This window comes from Saccostrea cucullata, unplaced genomic scaffold, assembly GCF_032062105.1.
Source record: "Saccostrea cucullata isolate Sc308-1 unplaced genomic scaffold, CSIRO_AGI_Scuc_v1 ctg11222, whole genome shotgun sequence".
Lineage (NCBI taxonomy): Eukaryota > Metazoa > Mollusca > Bivalvia > Ostreida > Ostreidae > Saccostrea > Saccostrea cuccullata.
This window is the reverse complement of record NW_026923322.1, coordinates 1-20,142: the sequence shown is the minus strand read 5'-3', so window position 1 is coordinate 20,142 and position 20,142 is coordinate 1. Positions and strand designations below refer to the sequence as shown.

Sequence of the window (20,142 nt, the reverse complement as noted above, 5' to 3'; positions counted from 1 at the left end):
TAAAAAAATTAATAACTCATGCAAAATTAGGAATCATAGAACCATACATCAATATTCATAACAGAGATGTATGTGATCACATATTGCTTTGAACAACACTCTTAACACAAGCCCTTCTAATATTTATAAGTTGTCATGTCAACTGATTTGAAGCCTTGCTCTGACATGGTATTGGTAGCGTTATCCTTATCTGGAGTCTCGTTTCTGACTTTATAGGGGGTTTTCCATCCCGGCCTGGCCTGGACCCGTCGTCGGCTGGTGTATGTCGCCGATAGACGTGTACCGGTCATCTACGGGAGCATCATTGTTCACAGAAATATCTGGAACGTTCGGGGAATTGACAAACTTTGCATGACTAAACATGTTAGCGTTCCTCCTGAAAGGATATATCAAAATAAATATTTGAGCATTTAAAAAAAATCAAAAATTTCTTCTGAATTATTATCTGAAGTAAATGATAACAGTCTTGTTATATGTTCTTATATGTATGTATTTACTTAAATTATCACCATATAAAGTGACATAAAAGAGAATGCAATATCATTAGAAATATCATCAGAAAATTGTGTCGTTTAAACCAATTTGATTCATCTTATAGATCAATCATGATCTTGATCTAAGTAATGTGCATCAGATCTTAGCTAGAATAAACCTGAAGTTAATTGTTAACTTTTCTAATGAATTGAAATACAAATGTATGACAGAGAAGATTGTAAGCATATATGTAAGAACTGAGTAACTTTAACATTTTAAAATTATGCAACTATGTTAAAATGTTTCAGGGATACCTTCTATACATGAAGTAGACGATTCCGACGATGATAACGATGAATATCAGAATGATGACGATAATGACGGCAGCAAACGTCCCAGAACTGACGCCAGCTCCCGCGTCCTGCGTCTGCGCGGCAGGTTTAATTCCTGGCGGTAATTTAGTACCAGAAGGAATACCTAGAAGAATACAAGGGGTGGTTCTTAATTCCTTTCTATTTGTTTCATACAGGTAAGTTTTATCAAATAGCTCAATTTTAACCACTTCATAACATATATGCTATTTATGTATCTCATTTATATATACATAAAGCAGAGTTAGTTGGTGGAATGACATACTTGAGGTAGCAGTAGTAGTAGTGGCCACAGGGGTGGTGGGTATTGCTTTACCTATATAGGTATGGAAAAGCAAACTATACTCCGTATTAATTTCAATTGAGGCTAAATAGTACAACTACTGTGAAATCACTATTTTCGTGGGGGTTAAATTGTCGTTGGTTTTAAGGTATGAAGAGACCCAAAAATTTATGTCAACCACAAAATGTTTATTTTCACAAATATTACTACTGAAAAATTCTTCAACCACGAAATCAAACCCAACATTAACCGATTTATTTTCCTTAAACTGCCATAACTGGACCCCTCGATAATATGTGATTTTACAGTATTACATTAATGATTATAAGTAATAATTATAAGTAATTTTGATCTATTTCTATTACAGTCAGTATAACATATAGTTGAATATATCTGCAATGCATGTATTTGGTATTTCGATTGTAATCTTTAGACACTCTTGACTATTGTTTTCACATTAGTGTCGGTAACATTTTTGAAAGAAAAAAAATATATCCCCTTCAAGAACACTGAAAAAGAGACACATTTTCTGTGTAAAAATTCTTTTTTCATAAAAAAAATTATTTCAAGTAAAATTTCGATTCCAAATAGAATTCATTTGGTTAAATGAGAAAACCCGATTTTGAAAGTGAAATTAATTTAATTGTATGGATGAATACAATTGGAAAGTGTCAGGGAAAAAATGAATACGGATGTAGGCTGAAATGTGTACATTTATTTTCAGTTTGATATCCAAAACCATAGAAATAAATAATGTATTGTTTTAGTCTAATCTAGATAAGTAATTTGCAATAAAATGATTATATTAAAAAGGGTTCATTAGACATATTCTGACTTAAGTTTCAGCTATTATGGAAGAACATTTCATTATTTTTACAGCATTTCAAATCCGTACTTTTCATTCACTACTATTTACTACAAGGTGTCCAATTAAATGCCACAGAATGAAGAAAGTAAATATATTTTTTAAAGAAAGATTTCATTCAATCATTTACGAGGAAATGAAGCATATACATTGTATAAAAAATTGTAAGAGAGGAAATCTAAAAATAAGAAATCATTAAGTCAATATACGTACAAAGTTTGTTGGGGTCTACTGAATTTTGTTGTATCCAGTTAAAGTTTTCGTTGCAAGTTATTTTTCCACTAAATGCTTTTTCATATCCAGCATAACACTCGTAGTCACAGGAAGAGTTCACATACCCACTGCACGTGCTTGTAAAGCGGCCGTGTAATATTACCATTTTACACATCTGGACTATAAAAATCCGAATTAAACTAGATTTAAATCAGAAGCAGTATAATTATAAGGAAGGTTTTCTTTTTCATTGATACACTCATAGACTGAAGCCATTTGTATATTTTATTAGAAAATATTCACGTTTTCCTTTATTCTTAATTAACTAAAGGCAGATTAATATAGTTCTTGGTAGACGTAATTTTAACATTTTGTTAGAAATATACTTGAAGCTTTAAAATAAGTTTCTTTGATAGATTTCAAAAAAGAAGCAATTGTTGCGTCAAAATTTTAGAATAATTGATTAATTTTAGATTTTTTTCTGATTAGATTAAATTGACCCTTTAATTCATACCTCCACTACAGGTCCTTTGATCCTCCATTAGAGTTACACCATCTGGACACCCACAAGAACGACGGGAATTAGGTAGTGGGAAGCAGAAGGTACTACAAAGTCCGTTATTTACGGAACATTTTGGATGGACTGTTTATAAAATTCATATAACTTTATTCATTTTAAATTTTAGAATTAAATATAAATTTTGGTTAAAGATACATTTTAAAACATCCATTTAGCCGAGTGTACATCATTTTGCGGTCTTAAGTCTATAACAAACCTGACTGTATATCAGTTTTTCTGTATATAGTGATCGTCTCTAGTCTATAACTTACCTGACTGTATAACAGTTTGTCTGTACACACTTATAGTCCTAGTACTAGTATCTGGCTATAATTTACCTGACTGTACTTCAGTTTGTCTGTACACACTGATTGTCTCTAGTCTATAACTTACCTGACTGAACTTCAGTTTGTCTGTATACACAGATTGTCTCTAGTCTATAACTTACCTGACTGTACTTCAGTTTGCCTGTACACACTGATTGTCTCTAGCCTATAACTTACCTGACTGTATTCAGTTTGTCTGTACACACTGATTGTCTCTAGCCTATAACTTACCTGACTGTACTTCAGTTTGTCTGTACACACTGATTGTCTCTAGCCTATAACTTACCTGACTGTACATCAGTTTGTCTGTAAATGCTGATTGTCTCTAGTCGACCAAACTCAGCTACAGGTGTCATCCATCCTACCATTACCACAGATGACGCTTTGTTTATTTTTATAATTTCTCTAAAACCAAACATTTATTTTGAGTCTGTACTAGTCTCAATGTATGATAGTCACACAGTTAAAGTGTAAAAATTAAAACGAGTGATATTATATCAACTGCATGTTAATTTTAAACTACACAAAACAGTTGTTTTTCATTCTTAGTCTCAGTAATACACTGTATAATCATGTATGGAGTAAAAACTATACACTTAGAACTCACTTTTTTCAATGACGTATTATTGTTTTAAAAAAACATATTTCCTATGGATTATATGATTTTTGTCATTTATGCGTCGTGTTTTATCAATATCTTTTTTTTATCTGAGAAATTGAAGATTTGCAAGAGACCTACTGTTTATGGGTGGCCGTAGCATAAACGTAATCTCTACTAACAGCAAGGTGAGCAAAACCAGCTAAAGAGTTTACATGAAGCGTTTTTACATTGGTGCCATCAAGGTTCATAGAATGAATTCTGTCATTGTCTATATAGTAAACCTTGTCATCTGAAACGAAAAAAAGAACCGGATATCAAGCATTTTAAGGATATAGATATTTTAAGGAAGTTTCTTTTAATAAATATTGTTTGTTATCGCTTTATATCCTTTAGCAAGGTGTCAAATTGTATGTATGACTAGACTACTTAGTAATTTGCTAAATGTTCATAGTGTGGATAAATACAATGTAAATTGAACTGGGAAAGAAACTCTTTAATATATAAAATCCAATTTTGTATAATGAAAACCCCAGCTAAGAATTAATCGTTAAATCAAAATTGTAATTTGTAATTGTAAAATGCTTACGGAAATTGAATTGATAACAAACAGTAATCAAGCTAAAAACTCCATTAAAACAATACAAACTGGGCATAGAGCGTCCAAAGAACTCTAAAAAAAATCGGTGAGTGGGATCAATTGCCACGAAGAAGAAAGCATCTCCTTAGGAGCGGGGACTCCCGCTGTGTGAGTGGGAAAATGTAAATATTCGTAAATAATTTTTACTTTCTGAAAATTTAACCTTAATTATTTGGTTAGAAATCCAGTAATGGTATATATCATAGAATTTGTGAAATGTCACAGGAAACAGAGATGTTTAATTTGCTTCTATCATCATCTTATATGTCAATAACTCGCCTCATTTTTAAAATTCACTCAGATGTAAATTGTAAAGCGTGTTCTTGCTTATCGAGTCAAGCAGGAGACATATCCCCTATATGCTGGTTATAATTCTACTAATGTAAAAGGCTGAAGATAATGAACAGTAATCTAAAACAAAATCTTAAAACAATTCAAATATATAAAGAGGACAAACAATATTCAAGTAAAATATCATAAGAAAATAATCATTGTTCATTGACAAATTCACTTTTGATTTTTAAAGAAATAAAATTATAAATTCCGAACCTGTATAATCTACTGTGATGGAATTCGGTGCTATCATGCCATAAGCTACGAGTAAAAGTGGGTTGGTGCCATCCATATTAGCTCTCCCGACTGATCCTTCCCCGTCTATCCAGAAAACATATCTGTAAAAAGTAACAACTTCAACTGTATATGTGAGACATTTGAGATACATTTATTAAAAAATATAAACTAGTTAAGGTTGTTGACTTAGAATTACCAATCATTTTCTTCATCTCGAAAATCTTCACACTTAAGATACCGGTATTTCAAAGTTGTTTGGCCCAATCGATTTAGAGATATCGAGGTTTGAAAATGTGTGAATCTATTGCAGGTTTGATACATTCCCAAAATTACGTTATCTCTATACATTTCATTTTTTAAATTAAATAGGAAGAAGATGAATTACCCTTTGGCAGGATGAAGAGCCAGACTATAGGCTTTCTCGATCCTGTTGAGGATGGTTTTATGTCTGTGAGACTTATAATGGACCACACCAATACGTGAGTATGCAATAGTCCACGTATAAGGGTAACCCGTGTAGTAAATGTTCCCTGTGGAATGGTCCACAGCAAGGCTGTATACAATGTAATTAGCTGAAAAAAATAAGATGTCTTTATTAAAATACCTAGTAATGACGACAACCCATGTAATAAATGCTAATCTAATTGCCTAATCCCTAACAAAAATACTATAGTAAACTATAGTAAATATATTTAACTATAGTTAACTATAGTATCAAAGTAAAAACTTTGGAACTTTGATTTACTATGGGGAAAACTTTGGAACTTTGATTTACTTTGGGGAAAACTTTGGAACTTTGATTTACTATGATAAAAACTTTGGAAGTTTGATTTACAATAGTGAAAACTTTAAAACTTTGATTTCCTTAAAAACTTTGAAACTTTTAATAAGTGCTAAGTTTTTTTTCCCATTCTTTATATTTTATGATATTTCAAGGTTAAAATTAATAAAAACTCAAAAATCTGATCCTTTCCCTAAGAAAACAAGGTATAAGAAATGAATTTTTTGATTTACTATGGGGAAAACTTTGGAACTTTGATTTACTATGATGAAAACTTTGGAACTTTGATTTACAATAGTGAAAACTTTAAAACTTTGATTTCCTTAAAAACTTTGAAACTTTTAATAAGTGCTAAGTTTTTTTCCCCATTCTTTATATTTTATGATATTTCAAGGTTAAAATTAATAAAAACTCAAAAATATGATCCTTTCCCTAAGAAAACAAGGTATAAGAAATGAATTTTAATGTAAAGGTTGTCTCGTGCCAAAAAATCTTTAAAATCTATTTAATTTTATGTTATGCAGATGTAAGGTAAGTCTCATTTATGGAGAAAAAAATAATATATTAGAAAATAAAATGTATGTTTTTTCAGAATCAGAATATCTGCTTCATCAACTACAGTCAACATTTTTTTGCTTAAAAAAATAATTTTGAATTAACGACTTTTCATTTTTAAATTAAGATGTACAGCAAAAACGAGCCCCAACCAACTCCATATCCAACCGCTTAAAACGGCTGAATAATAAAAAAATAAACAAAAATACACAGGATGATGTTAAAATAATAAAAAAAAACACGTTGAAACTTTGATTTACTCATGTTATTATAGAGAAAACTTTGGAACTTTGATTTACTATATTGAAAACTTTGGAACTTTGATTTAATTACTATGGTTAAAACTTTGGAACTTTGATTAACTATGGTCAAAACTTTAACTTAAGTTTACTATAGTATTTTTTGTTAGGGATGCACTGATCAAAATTTGCAAATTCTCGTTTAACTCTGTTAACACTATGCTAGTTTTTTTTAAAAAATAAAATGCCTAGAATATAGACACTGCCTTAATGTATAACCTCACCCGGTGAGTACACGATTTCCGTGATGTTACTGTTCAGTTTGGTTTTTAGAATTTGATCATCCATATAGTCTGACCAGAACACACTGTTATTGTAGTAAACAGCGGCGAGGGGGTCGGCCGGTTGAGGAATGTCCAGTGCGGACACCGCCTTAAGTGGTGGGTTGTCATTCAGGGATATCTGGTATATCATTCCATGGTTAAAGTCCACAGCAACAGCAAAATTATCAACTAATGCTCCTATAATGAATGATCAAAAACTGAGGTAGCGTTTGAAATATAACGGGTGAAATTGACATTTTATTGATAAGTATTCTATATTCTCTATTTTTTTCTTTTTCTTTTATTGTTTATTATAGTTAATAAATTTTACTGTAGATCACTTAATATTCGCAATTCCTTATTTTCGCGAGATTGTCATTTGTTTTTAATCAGTCTGCTATAATATTCGTTGATTTAGTCATGTTTTCTTTTGCTATATATAGTCTGAACTTATACAAATAAACGCAAGAAAAAAAAATCTCGAACAAATGGTCTCGCGTAATTAAGCAAAATGATGTTGTCAGGAATAAATCATGATTCACAGCATTTCATTAAATTATTTCTCTTTATTGCTGAAACAGTAAAATATGCAGAATATTGCACTAATCGAGCTTTAAAGTAATTCTATCTTTAGAATATCCTGACTTGTTTGTTTTGCTGTTAACTGCTGTATGAAGACGTACTTGTTGTGCAGTTGTGCTTATCCTCTTGAAGCACAAAACCAAATCCACATTCACAGACGGCATCGGATCCTGATGGTACACAGATCTGTTCGCATCCTCCATTGCTTACGTCACATTTGTCTATCATTAAGAAAAGTAAACAGTCATTATTATTTAAATGTAAACTATTTTTTTCTTTTAAAATGCTCGAAGGTGAAAAGGTTGTTTTTGAATTTCAAAAAACATGCATGTTTGCTATCAACATATATTTTGGTAAGGTTTACAACTTATTCTTGTCCATCACAAAAAATTGTGTGTTGGTCATTACCTTGGAATCCGTAAGGTAAGAGAGGGGGCAAATTTTAACTTTTATTGTTATCATAAATATGTGTAATTACCTTGACAAAAGATCAAAATGCTTTTCAATGAATCCCAGAATTAAAGTTTTTCAGAGTATCCTATGCAATCGACAATATTGTTTTTGATGTTCTGTTCACATTAGATACCGATATTCCATTTTCTTCAAGATATTTTTATATAAACTGTTGATTAAAATTAAACTCATTTTACATATCTTACTTTCTTCCTTTGGTTGCAATGTTGAGTCCATTATAGATATGGCAGTTATTTCCCGGATACCGCGTACAATTGGATAATTTACATCATCTTCGTGGTACAAATTATAAACTCTGAAAGAGTTATTCCCTTTGGTGCTGATGGAATAATCCTACAATAGGATAAAGAAAAATTTGATTTGATTAACTGAGATTCTTTGATCCTGCAGGAAATGGAATGATGCTCATAAAGTGCATTCCAAGTGGCATCTAAATTACAGTAATCAGAGACTGAATTTATTTAATCGCCATGCTTGCATTAAAATTATAGACTTTTTCTGATAACTTTGCTGTCATGTTAATAAACCAAAAACTATTAGGAATTCCTTTAATCTATAGACATGATTCACAAATGTATGAAATCCTAACATTCTTTCATTTTTTTCTTTATGTATCTTGTCTAAGTTATCGCAACTTTTTCAAGAAGAATTAAGAATATTGAATTAACGTATTAATTTGTAGATTCCAAGATATTGCTTATGAAACATATGAAGATAACGAACAGCATTCAAGATAAAAATCCATAAACAATACAAAACAGGAACAGAGCAAACACGGACCCCAAAAACATCAGAGGTGGGATCAGGTGTATGATATATAAGATCTTTTTTCCGTACGATTTCTGATGTTTTGACGTTACTTAAAAACATATCAAAAGTAATGCACTGTGTTTTTATGATATGTTGAATGATGACAATGCGAGCGAATGTATAAAAAACGCTTAGTCGTTAACGGATAAACATGGCCTTTCAGGGAGTATCTCCTACTCAGTGAAAGTCCCACTGCTATGAGGCCAATGCGAGCGAATGTGTAAAAAAACGTTTCGTTGTGGCTTTAGAGAGTATCTCTCACTCACTGAAAGTTTCACTTGCAGTCATTCGAGATCCTTCGATTAAAAATAGTCATTTGTAACATTCTCACCAAAAGTGATATCATATTGATATAAACATATAAGTATCATTTTATTTATTTTCAATACAGCTTTATTGATATACCTGTTCATTGTATTGAATGTATAATTATGTGTAGTTGCCCTACATATCACCTGCTCAATGTTGTCGGTCTGGGAAATAAATGTTGAAAAAAGCCATTTTCTCTAATTCTTATAACATTGCTAGTAATACACTTGCTATCTCTGTGCTACCATCAAACTCGGTATTTTTATGCACATTAAACAACAAACATCAACGATATTAATAAATCATGTTGTATGTTTTATCAGCAGTGACGAATAAAACATTAATTATTCATTCAATTTCAAAATTCAGGTTTGATAGTGTTACTTACATTGTAAATCAGTAGCATTGTGTCTGGTCCCAATAAATGTGCGGTTGGGGTGTGGAATTTATTATTTTCACTCAGATATGTTAATCTCTTATTGCTTATCCAAAATAATCTGTGGATGAAGATAATCATATGTAGATAACTTATTCTCAACTAATTCACCGTTGCTACAAAAAATTATTCATTACTCGCAGTGGAGTAAGGGGATGAAGCTTTTTGTTGCAGAAATGACGCTTATGTCTTTAATAAACGTTTCACATAAATTATTTTTATATATTTCTATGTTTGTAAGATTATGTTATTGTGAAAAATTCTTAGTTTTTAACTTCAAATATGTATCCTGCTTTATTTTTTCAAATAAAGATGTCCTTAATTTTTCATATTAAGTCATACGACTAAGACGAAGAATTTGTCGAAAACAAAATCCTCCCACCGTCACAACCAAAAGATTATATGACAATTGACAATCATGGCTTACATATTAAGTTTAACATCGTAGAACAGACCCGAAGGGTTGGAGTAAAGATGAGTCTGTTTCGTTGCTCGTTGTCCTCCAATTAGATTTCCAGATTCAATTTGCAGCATAGAATTGGCGTCAAATGATATCCAATAAAGTTTACTGAAAAAAAAAATAAAAACATGTTGTACACAAAATGTAATTCGCTGCTTACGCAAATGTTTTTTCTTTAAAAAAAAACAAAGGAAAAATTGAATTGAAAACTATTAAATGTTACGCCTTCTCTGATTCTAACATTTTGTTCTAATATGATTTTTTTTAAATAACTTGCTTTCTTAGTCAGTCACTATGAGCATACATATAAAAGTAATAAAATATAATAGCAGGGATGTTATATTAGAATCCCACCCTGACGTTTCGGAGGTCCGTGTTTGCTCTGCTCCTATTTTGTATTGTTTCATGGACTTTGATATTAAATACTGTTCGTTATTTCCATATCCTTCAATAAGAAGAAATGGAATTTCTACCTATTTCCATTTTAAAGCTTAATTTAACAGTGGTTATTTCAATTGATATGCCGATTCTCAGTGAATTTGAAATGAAAGACACCAAAGACTCTCTCACACCAGTTTCATGTTTGGGTGTTTTACTGACTACAACGAAAAGGGCCAATAAACAACTACATTTTATAACAAAGAAGATGCCTTTCCATCGAAATTCTTTACTTACATAATAAAATACCATTATCATCTGTATATGATATTCATATCTCCAAACTTAATCTCACAAGCATGCTCTGAATTCGATCAATATAGCAATATGGCAGGCTACTGAAAGATACGTTGATGTACAAATTTCAACCTCGTTTAAAATGAACATTCCGTAAATCATACAGTCGCTATAATGAATTTAAAAAAAAAACCTAAGACATAGTCATATTTTGGTTGAGGTGTTTCATAAAAACGTTTCATCTGATGGGTGGGTGTTATATCTACAAGACCAATGCTTACGGCGGGTGTAGTCGGTTAGCAGGGGGACACTTGCTCCCCCTGGGCACCTAGCACCACTTTTGGATTTTTTTCGGATGTTTAATGACTTAATCGCTTGTTTATGTCTTTTGTGGATGCTTGAGATCGAATCAATGTGTTCTCCGTCTTCACCTGTTTCATTACAGAATTCCTAAGGTGTGTCGACTATCATTTTAAGACTCGCAAAAAGTGAGCAAAACCATAGACACCAATAGCATGTTAGTTGTGTCTCTACCAATATAATATTTTGGATTCAATGATTGAAAAAAAATAATGAACTACCGTATAAGTAGAAATTTTAGCGAGGATTTAATTTTGGCATTATTACCGAGGTTGCCGGGATCGCTAGAATTGAATATCGTTAAAAATTAATTTCATTTATTTGTAAAAGCCTCTATAGTTAGCAATCTTTAGTTAACTTCTCGCTAAAAATAAATTACCAGTTTTTAAGGAGAAATCGCTAAATTTGCCTCTCGCTACAATTTCCACTTATACGGTATAAACTGTTAATTGCAGAACGTAAATTATTTACTTATTGTGTGGATCAATAGCTAAATCCCGGGGACTGCTAAGTCTTGTAAAGATTGTGTAGTCGGTTTTTGTGTCACTGTTCAGTGACATCACCTTAATCTTCCCCGTATCAGATTCGGACCAAAATATGTCATCGCCAATCCACGAATAGACCAATCCTAAAGGAAAGAAATATTAATTTCAAAGGCAATGAAAGGAGAAAGACATCTGAACTGGGGAGTTTGTCTTGATAAAGCCAGATGATCCATATCCACAACTCTCAAGTGATTTGTAGAAAGTGTCGTTTGCTTGATGTTCAAGATAAAGAAGAGATAAACAACAAACAAACAAGTATATAAACAACTGCTTATAATAATCAAGGCAACAATGTGCATGAATGTCCAGGAGTTAAAAAATTTAAAAATTAAAAAGAAACAGAAGAGAATCACCATAAGATTGTGCAACTGAAACAGAAGACCCAAACAACTTTAAATTTCAATATTTGCAAAATGATATCTAGTATATATAAAAGGAAAAAGATAAACATCATTAAGTTCTTTGTGTCTTTTCTTAATTTCTTTCCCAACATCGCCGGTATTTAACGAAATGTTATTTGTGATCACAGACTAATTTAACTGAGCTATTATAAGGAAATGTTATTTGTGATCACTGACTAATTTAACTGAGCTAATATAGGGAAATGTTATTTGTGATCACAGACTAATTTAACTGAGCTATTATAAGAACGTACCAGAAACATTTCCAGTGGAAGCCAAAGACATGTTTTGATTGGTCACTAAATCATACAACACGATTTCGTCTCCAGCGGCAAATATAACTTTGGAGTCATTAGCTGCCACGGCTATGTGTGTTATGGTTTTGTCCCAAGTTAAGAAACAGGAAACATTTGGAGTTAGATACGTGATTATTCGGGCATCCAATGAGCACAGTAAGTTCTGGCTGGAAAATATTATCGCTTTGCCGTGCGCTGAATGGGATGCTGGAATACATAAGAGAAAAATGTTACATTTATGGGAAAACATATCATTTAATTATTAACAATTGATGAAAACATTTATTTGTATACTGTAAAATCACATATTTCCGTGGGGTCAGATTTTTGTGGTTTTCGGAAAATCTCTCTGTTTGTGGGGATTTGAATTCGTGGATCAAGAATTAATGAGTACATATGTATGTAACATTTTACACTTCGTGGTGGGCATGAATTCGTGAGTCTCGTCATACCTCGAAAACAACGGAAATTAAACACCTACGAAAATTTGCGATTTCACAGTATTTGGCATAGGATACATTACCATTACAAGATTTGTTGTCTGGATTTAGAGTATATCCTTCTTTACAATGACAGACGGCTCCGCTGGCTGAGTTTGTACAGATGTGCTCACAGCCTTCGTTTTGGCATGGGTCTACGTATAGAACAATATGGTTTTAAAAAGTCCCCCCAAAAAAACAACTTCATTTGCAGGTAACGCATTCAGCTGCATGTCCTTCACAGTGTAATTACATCAATGAATGATAAATATATTTTTAATAAATTGGTTTAGTAAAAAAATTACTTAAGGATGAAGTTTACTCACAAAATATTCCGCTAATAAGAACAAACAAGAGGCCCATGGGCCACATCGCTCACCTGAGAATCTTTTGTCATATTGTTCTTTACCAGATTTCCCCCTTGTAATACATATTGTGACCCCACCCTACCCCAATGATCATAATTTACACAATTTGAAATCTACACTACCCAGGATGCTTCCACATAAGTTTCAGCTTTTCTGGTCCAGTGGTTCTTGAGAAGAAGATTTTCGAAGATTTTTCCTATATATTCCTATGTAAAATTTTGATTCCCCATTGTGGCCCCGCCCTACCCCCGGGGGTCATGATTTGAACAATTTAGATTCTACACTACCCAAGGGTGCTTCCACATAAGTTTCAGCTTTTCTGGTCCAGTGGTTCTTGAGAAGATTTTCAAAGATTTTTCCTATATATTTCTATGTAAAACTTTGATTCCCCATTATGGCCCCGCCCTACCCCCGGGGGGTCATGATTTGAACAATTTAGATTCTAAACTACCCCAGGATGCTTCCACATAAGTTTCAGTTTTTCTGGACCAGTGGCTCTTGAGGAGAAGATTTTGAAAGATTTTTCCTATATATTTCTATGTAAAACTTTGATTCCCCATTGTGGCCCCGCCCAACCCCCGGGGGTCATGATTTGAACAATTTAGAATCTACACTATCCCAGGGTGCTTCCACATAAGTTTCAGCCTTATTGGTGCAGTGGTTCTTGAGAAGAAGATTTTTTAATGACCCCACCCTATTTTTGTCTTTTCTTGATTATCTCCCCTTGTGAGGAGTCGCCCGCGTGGCGCAGTGGTAAGAGCGTCTGCTCTAGAGTCACGAAGTAAGAAGTCAATCCTTACGTCGCGGGTTCGAATCCCACTGCGGGACGTGGAGGCCGGTCCTTCGGATGAGACTGTATACACCGAGGCCCCGTGTCGTAGTGGGTGCTGGCACGAAAAAGACCCCTCACTGCTCAAAGGCCCTGAGTGCCGAGCATAGGACAAAATTTGTAGCCCTCCACCGGCAAGTGGTGGCGTCTCCATATGAGTGAAAAATTCTCAAGAGGGACGTTAAACAACATACAATCAATCAATCAATCCCCTTGTGAGGGGACTTGGCCCTTCATTTTAACAATTTAAATTTCCCTTCACCCAAGGATGCTTTGTACTAAGTTTGGTCAAAATTGACCCAGTGGTTCTTGAGAAGAAGTCGAAAATGTGAAAAGTTTACAGACGCACGGACAGACAGACAGACAGACGGACAGACAGACTGACGGACGGACGGACGACGGACAAAATGTGATCAGAAAAGCTCACTTGAGCCTTCGGCTCAGGTGAGCTAAATACCCTATGGATCGTTTCACGGTAACTGCGGTGCTCTTTTGCAGGGCAAAATGATATAGTGTAATGAAATATGACGTAAAAGTAATTGTTAAATTTACGTCATTTAATTATCTCTCAACAAAAGCATCACCAAACGTTATTATTTTGCCCTGAAAAAAGTGTAGTAATGCAGTTACCGTGAAGGGGCTAATCGCACATTGTATACCTATAGCTTAATTTAACATATTGCACTTTATAACATTTTCTTCCTGTCCCCTGAAACCTGAGTAAACGTCATTCTTAAGTTAACAGCTGGTCAATTCGTTAGCTTCAAAGATATAGCGTGCAAACCTTAACTTCAGTAGATTATTAATTTAAATGTATAAGTTTCGAGATTATTGTTTCCCAAATAAAGGAAATTATTTTAAAAGTGGAAATATATAGAATGAAAGAAAAGTAAATTTATATATTGCTTTTACAATTCTTCCTGAAATTCAGGGTTAATTAACTCTTCACTGTGAAACCCATAACGGAAGATTTTTAATGTCAGTTGGCCTTAACCATGAATTCATATATATACATCGTTACAGTTATAATCCGATTCTGAGTTGTAATTGGTCGCAATAAAATGTAGTTAAAGCTTCCACCATCATAAAATGTATTTGACCATGAATGTGTTTGAATGGAAAAAGATATATACATTCACAGTAATGTGGTGCTTACTTGTAGAGGTGGTCGTTTTGTCTGTGAGTGCCGTCAGCCCCCAGGGAACTTCCCAGGTGAATTCATTTCTCCACGTCTCCTGATTTGTCTCAATCCCAACACAGAAGACCAACTCATCGTCGTACTCAGTGGCACAAATCACATTCTGATAATTGATATAAAAAAGATTAATGATAGAAACGTCGTTTATCTCCTTCACGGATAAATCTGTTCATGGACGAAAATTTGAGATGCTAGAATTTCTAGACTGAATTTTGTCGTCTCCATATGAGTGAAAAATTCTCAAGAGGGACGTTAAACAACATACAAACAATGAATTTCAAAACACATACCCTGTACACTACAATATTCGTGATGAATAAATTGATGTTCCTCGAACGGTAGATAACTTTCCGATTCCCGCCATTGTAGTCACTGCTTTCCAGTGTATTCCTATAATTGTCTGCCCAGTATAAAGTCCTTTGGGTGGGATCAGGGTCACATTTCATATCAGGAACCCATAGAAGGTTCCTAACTATTATCTGTCTGTTCTTTCCAGACAAGTCGGAACGTTCTATGAAGGCAGTTGCTTCATTATTTGACCAAAACAGATATCTGAAAACAAAGACATAGTTACTTTAAAAGCATGTTCTTTTAACATTATTCTTGTTTTTGTCGTTTGTGTGTTTGTGCGATAAGCATTCGCACTATCAGAAAAGAGTAAATTAAACACGTCGTATTAAAATTATATATAACAGAGTGTATCGACTTTTAGAATACCATGTACACGTTTTTTGTATGTCAAAGGATAATAAAAATTATATCCAAAAAATACATCACATACACTTTTACTTATTACTTAAGTTTGGCAAGAGTAATGAATAACTAACCCATTGTTCGGATCCACTGCAATGGCCCCAGGTGTTGAAAGTTGCTCACTTATAAGAACCTTATACACAGAATTATCATTAGCGTCCACTGGCTGCACAGCTATCCAGTTATATAACGCATCTGTCCAATACATATTCCTCGCTACGTGATCAAAAGCTATTCTACTGGATATAGTATAAGATATCCCGCCGTGGACCTCATACACCCATCCAAAGAGGGAATGGTTCATCCATATATTAAAATATTCTAGTTTGAAAATAGCTTTAGATAAACCCTCCATGAAATATAACGTGTTGTTTCCGTCCCACTCCATGCTCATTATTTCAAAGTCGTAAAATCTAAATGCCATTGTGTGTTCTTGGGGTTTTTGGTTTTTGGAGAACTGGTTGATGTAGCCTTCAAATGTGGTCATTCCTCCATTATACCATGAAGAGCTTGGTAAATCTGACACAACTAAACCTGAAAAAATAAACCTGGTAATAATTTACAATTCAGTTAGTAAACAGTATGACAGTAATTGTCCTGGACTGCTTTAATGTCCTAAACTGTCTTTTTAATGTAATTTGTAATTGTACTTACCTCGTTATTGGTCATTTGCAAAATCTATTTTGTTAAAACAACTGAGTGAACACATAAGTACTCTAAATCTAATATTACAAAATGATTGAGTTTCTGACTGACAATATTTATGTAGTTTTTGGAGATCAAGTTTTCCAACAATCTGCCAGAATTCTAATTAGGTACCAATAGTGTACCGTTATTAACACGCACATTTTTGTATTCGTATAAAGGGAAACTTATCAAAATCTAAATGAAAAAGAGACGACTTTTGCATTTGCCTTCAATGCAACATTCCCTTTCTAAGGAAGAAATTCTTCAAAAAACATATGTTAGTTTTTGAATATTTTTAATACCCCAAAGGACCAAAACAAATTTGAACTACCATACATATATTGGATTCCGATACTTCACAAGAATCCTTACAAAGATACATAGTGGGTTCCAGTAAATGTTCAACATAGCCTCTTTCTTTACTCCTAGCTAAGATATTAACAGTAGTGAAGGAAAAACTTCAAGAGTACTGTGCAACAATATATTCAAGAAGTGGTATGAATCAGTTGTAGATACTTAAAAATTTCAAGCAATTTTGCTCTACGTATGAACTATCTCTTATACGAGGTAAATTATTGATAAACAAGTTGATGAAACAAGAATTTCAGCAGTCTCGTTTAAAGTAATCATTTCGTAAGTTTTGTTTTTGATAAACTGGTAATGACCTTGTCAGCAAATACAATTTATGATTGAGTCAATGATGACTGACGTTTTTCATACTAATTGTCCATTATTTATACACTGAATTGACGAAGGATTTTTCCGTTATTTACCGGTCATGACAAGGAGCACACGGTGGGTGTGACCAGTCGCAGGGGATGCTCATTCCTCCATGGCCATTGATCTCACCTCTGATGTTCTGGAGGTCTGTGTTTGCTCTGCTCCTATTTTGTATTGTTTAATATGGACTTTTGATCTTGAATAATGTTCGTTATCTCTATATGTTTCAGACATATTGATGACGTTTTATAAAAAACAATATTCACTTCTAAACATACGCTGATGTGTGACATGTATATCCCTTTGAACTTGAAATAAAAAAATATCCAAAAATTCGGATATGCGTATCTGTTTATATTTCATACTTTATTAGAAATAGACATTTGGTCTAAAAATAAAACTTTATGATAAACGTAATAATTTTAAAACTTTTATATTGTCATCTTCTCTTCTTTTTGCATTATTTGCACACCGAATTTTTTAAGACCTTTTTCATTTACCCGATCATAATAAGGAGCACACAGATATGTGACTGATTAACAGAGGAAGCTTACTTCTCCATGGCACCTGATCGCACCTCTAGGTCTTTAGAGGCCCGTGTGTGCTTTGCTCCCATTTTGCATTGTTTCAATGAAATTATAGCTTTATAACCGTTTGTTATCTCCATATAATTTCAAAAAACAGAGTTGTAATCAAAATGAAAAGTGTGAACCATGCGTCTACATGTGGAACGCTTACATTATCCAAAAAGGAAAAATGTTTCTAAAATGTCAGTTTATCTTTCTAAACAAAATCTTATCTTATAAAGGACGTAATTCATTGTATTTGCGACTATGACATTAACAATCATAACTTTATCTGATATCTACGAAAACAGACAAGATTTTCATGATGAATGTACCTAATAATGGGATTTGTCGAATGCCCTTAATTCAAAATAAATCTAAGTAAAATTTCACGATGCTCTTTGTTCTAAAATAAAGATTATCTTCTTCAAAACTGAATGTTAAAAATATAATGTTTCATATATGCTAGTTGTAATACGTCATTCTGAAGTTTGTCATCTCGCAAGTTGACACAGTACAAAATGAAAAGAATGAAGTATACCGTGTGCTCCTTGTCATCATCGGAAAATAACGGAAAATTCCGTCCTCAATTCAGTGTATAAATAATAGACTAACAATTAGTATGAAAAACGTCAGTCAGCATTTGACTCAATGATAAATTGTATTTGCTGACAAGGTCATTGTATGGACCGTAAAACGTACAAAATGATGACTTTAAACGAGTCTGCTGATATTCTTGTTTCATCAACTTGTTTGACAATAATTTACCTAGTTTTAGAAATTGTTCATACGTAGAGCATGCTCTTGCATATTAAATCAACTGAGTTATATGAACGTCATATGCAGATGATGAAGGTATATTGATGCGTAGGTAAGGGAAGTTGACGATAGAAAAGTTAAAGTCATCACGTTTATCATAGAGCTTGGTTGTTAGATTTCCATTAAAGTCTTTTTCAAGTAAAATATCCAAATATGAAAACAGATGTGTCAGACTTTGTGGTATGTTTTATCTCAAGCTCACCAAGATATATCGTTTCGACATAGGAATGGAAATAGCTATTGTTAATTGACAGTACGTCTTCGATATATCTAAATGTTGAGTTGAAGGCCACAGCATGTGTTTTCTTTTTTTTTCAAGCATAAAATTTTGCACAAATTCTGCTTCATATGAATAAGAAAATAGGTTTGGTAATAACTGGGTGCAATTGGTACATGTACCCATGGAATTCCAATAGGGAAGACCTGGTCTCCAAAAACAATATAGATATTATCAATCAGAAACTCAAGCATCTTTTTGATGTCAACTTCAGAGTACTTGTTTGTGCATTCAGAATGTGTTTTAACAAACTAATTTTGCAAATGACCAACGGGGGCATAAAAGTAAAGTACACTCTCAGATAAATGGAGATAAAGAAATCAAACTTAACTTTGGTTGTATATACATGTATCAACATTTTACCTACAGCTGATCATAAAACACTGTTATTGGTTTAAATCCTCTATATGTACAATCTGGTACAAATTGACGAAGTGCAATAAGAAAAGACATCTTAGGAAACCATTGTTAAGATGAAAAACAAAGTACACTACTGGGAGTATATTGCAAGGTAGATGCACATGTATTAAAAGCGTTGTTGGATTTAAAAAGAAAGAAATCCTTACACAAGTCTTTTCTCATGAGTGATATTTGTAAATATAAATTTGTGGAAGCAAATAGATATATGTACGCGTATTACTGTTAGGATTTTGTAACTATGAAGATGAGATCAAGTTTTTACAAATTATCTCTTCATTTAAAGGTTAAATTAATTTAAAAAAAAATAACCATTACCAGTGATATTTTTTGGGGATGCGAACACAAATAAATAACATGTAGTATGTACTTATATATTTATCTGTATTTGGAAAGTGAAAAAAATATCCAAAGTTAAAAATCTGCCAGAACAAATTTGATAAGATGGATTCAGCAACAATGAGATATTAAGACCTCAACATATCGGGATATACATGTAAATATATATTTAATGAAATATTTCGCAACTCTATCATTGTGTTCGAGTTCGCTGAGCATCTTCGGTTTAAGTTCATCGGGTCTCTTCTGTGCATTAAGAAATTTGCTGAGGAACACCAAGTTTTTTTTAAAGTTCGGTAAACATATTTTTCACTTATAAGGGTTCGCTAAAAGTGTGTTTCAGGTTTATAAAATCTGTTATTTTTGTACATAGTCCCGCTCTACTTAACAAACAATGTCTTGTTTACCATTAAGTTCTATTCATTAAAAAACGTTTCCCCCAAAATTGAATATGTATACACACGATCACTTTATTGTTTACTTTTACCTCTATGCTTGACTTTATATTTCAACTTCATATTTGTAATTATTATATATCATTAACC

General features: G+C 32.9%; 1 protein-coding gene across 3 annotated transcripts; it reads right to left on the bottom strand.

Annotated features, from left to right (window-relative positions):
* Window positions 1-210: 210 nt before the first annotated feature.
* Window positions 211-16,303, bottom strand: LOC134263730 (low-density lipoprotein receptor-related protein 6-like). Of its 3 annotated transcripts, XM_062746112.1 has the most exons (20): window positions 15,847-16,303; window positions 15,310-15,571; window positions 14,978-15,122; window positions 12,669-12,779; window positions 12,104-12,352; window positions 11,375-11,531; window positions 9,836-9,976; window positions 9,361-9,469; window positions 8,039-8,186; window positions 7,481-7,600; window positions 6,759-6,995; window positions 5,285-5,471; window positions 4,879-5,000; window positions 3,831-3,981; window positions 3,378-3,496; window positions 2,721-2,849; window positions 2,207-2,386; window positions 1,111-1,161; window positions 789-951; window positions 211-376 (listed from the first exon to the last, which is right to left on the bottom strand). In XM_062746112.1, the coding sequence occupies exons 1-20, from the start codon at window positions 16,257-16,259 to the stop codon at window positions 211-213; spliced, it is 3,360 nt and encodes a 1,119-aa protein (XP_062602096.1). In that variant the 5' UTR covers window positions 16,260-16,303. The 3 variants fall into 3 exon arrangements, with proteins under 3 accessions (XP_062602096.1, XP_062602097.1, XP_062602098.1); XM_062746113.1 differs by lacking the exon at window positions 1,111-1,161; XM_062746114.1 differs by lacking the exons at window positions 1,111-1,161; window positions 2,207-2,386.
* Window positions 16,304-20,142: the final 3,839 nt, after the last annotated feature.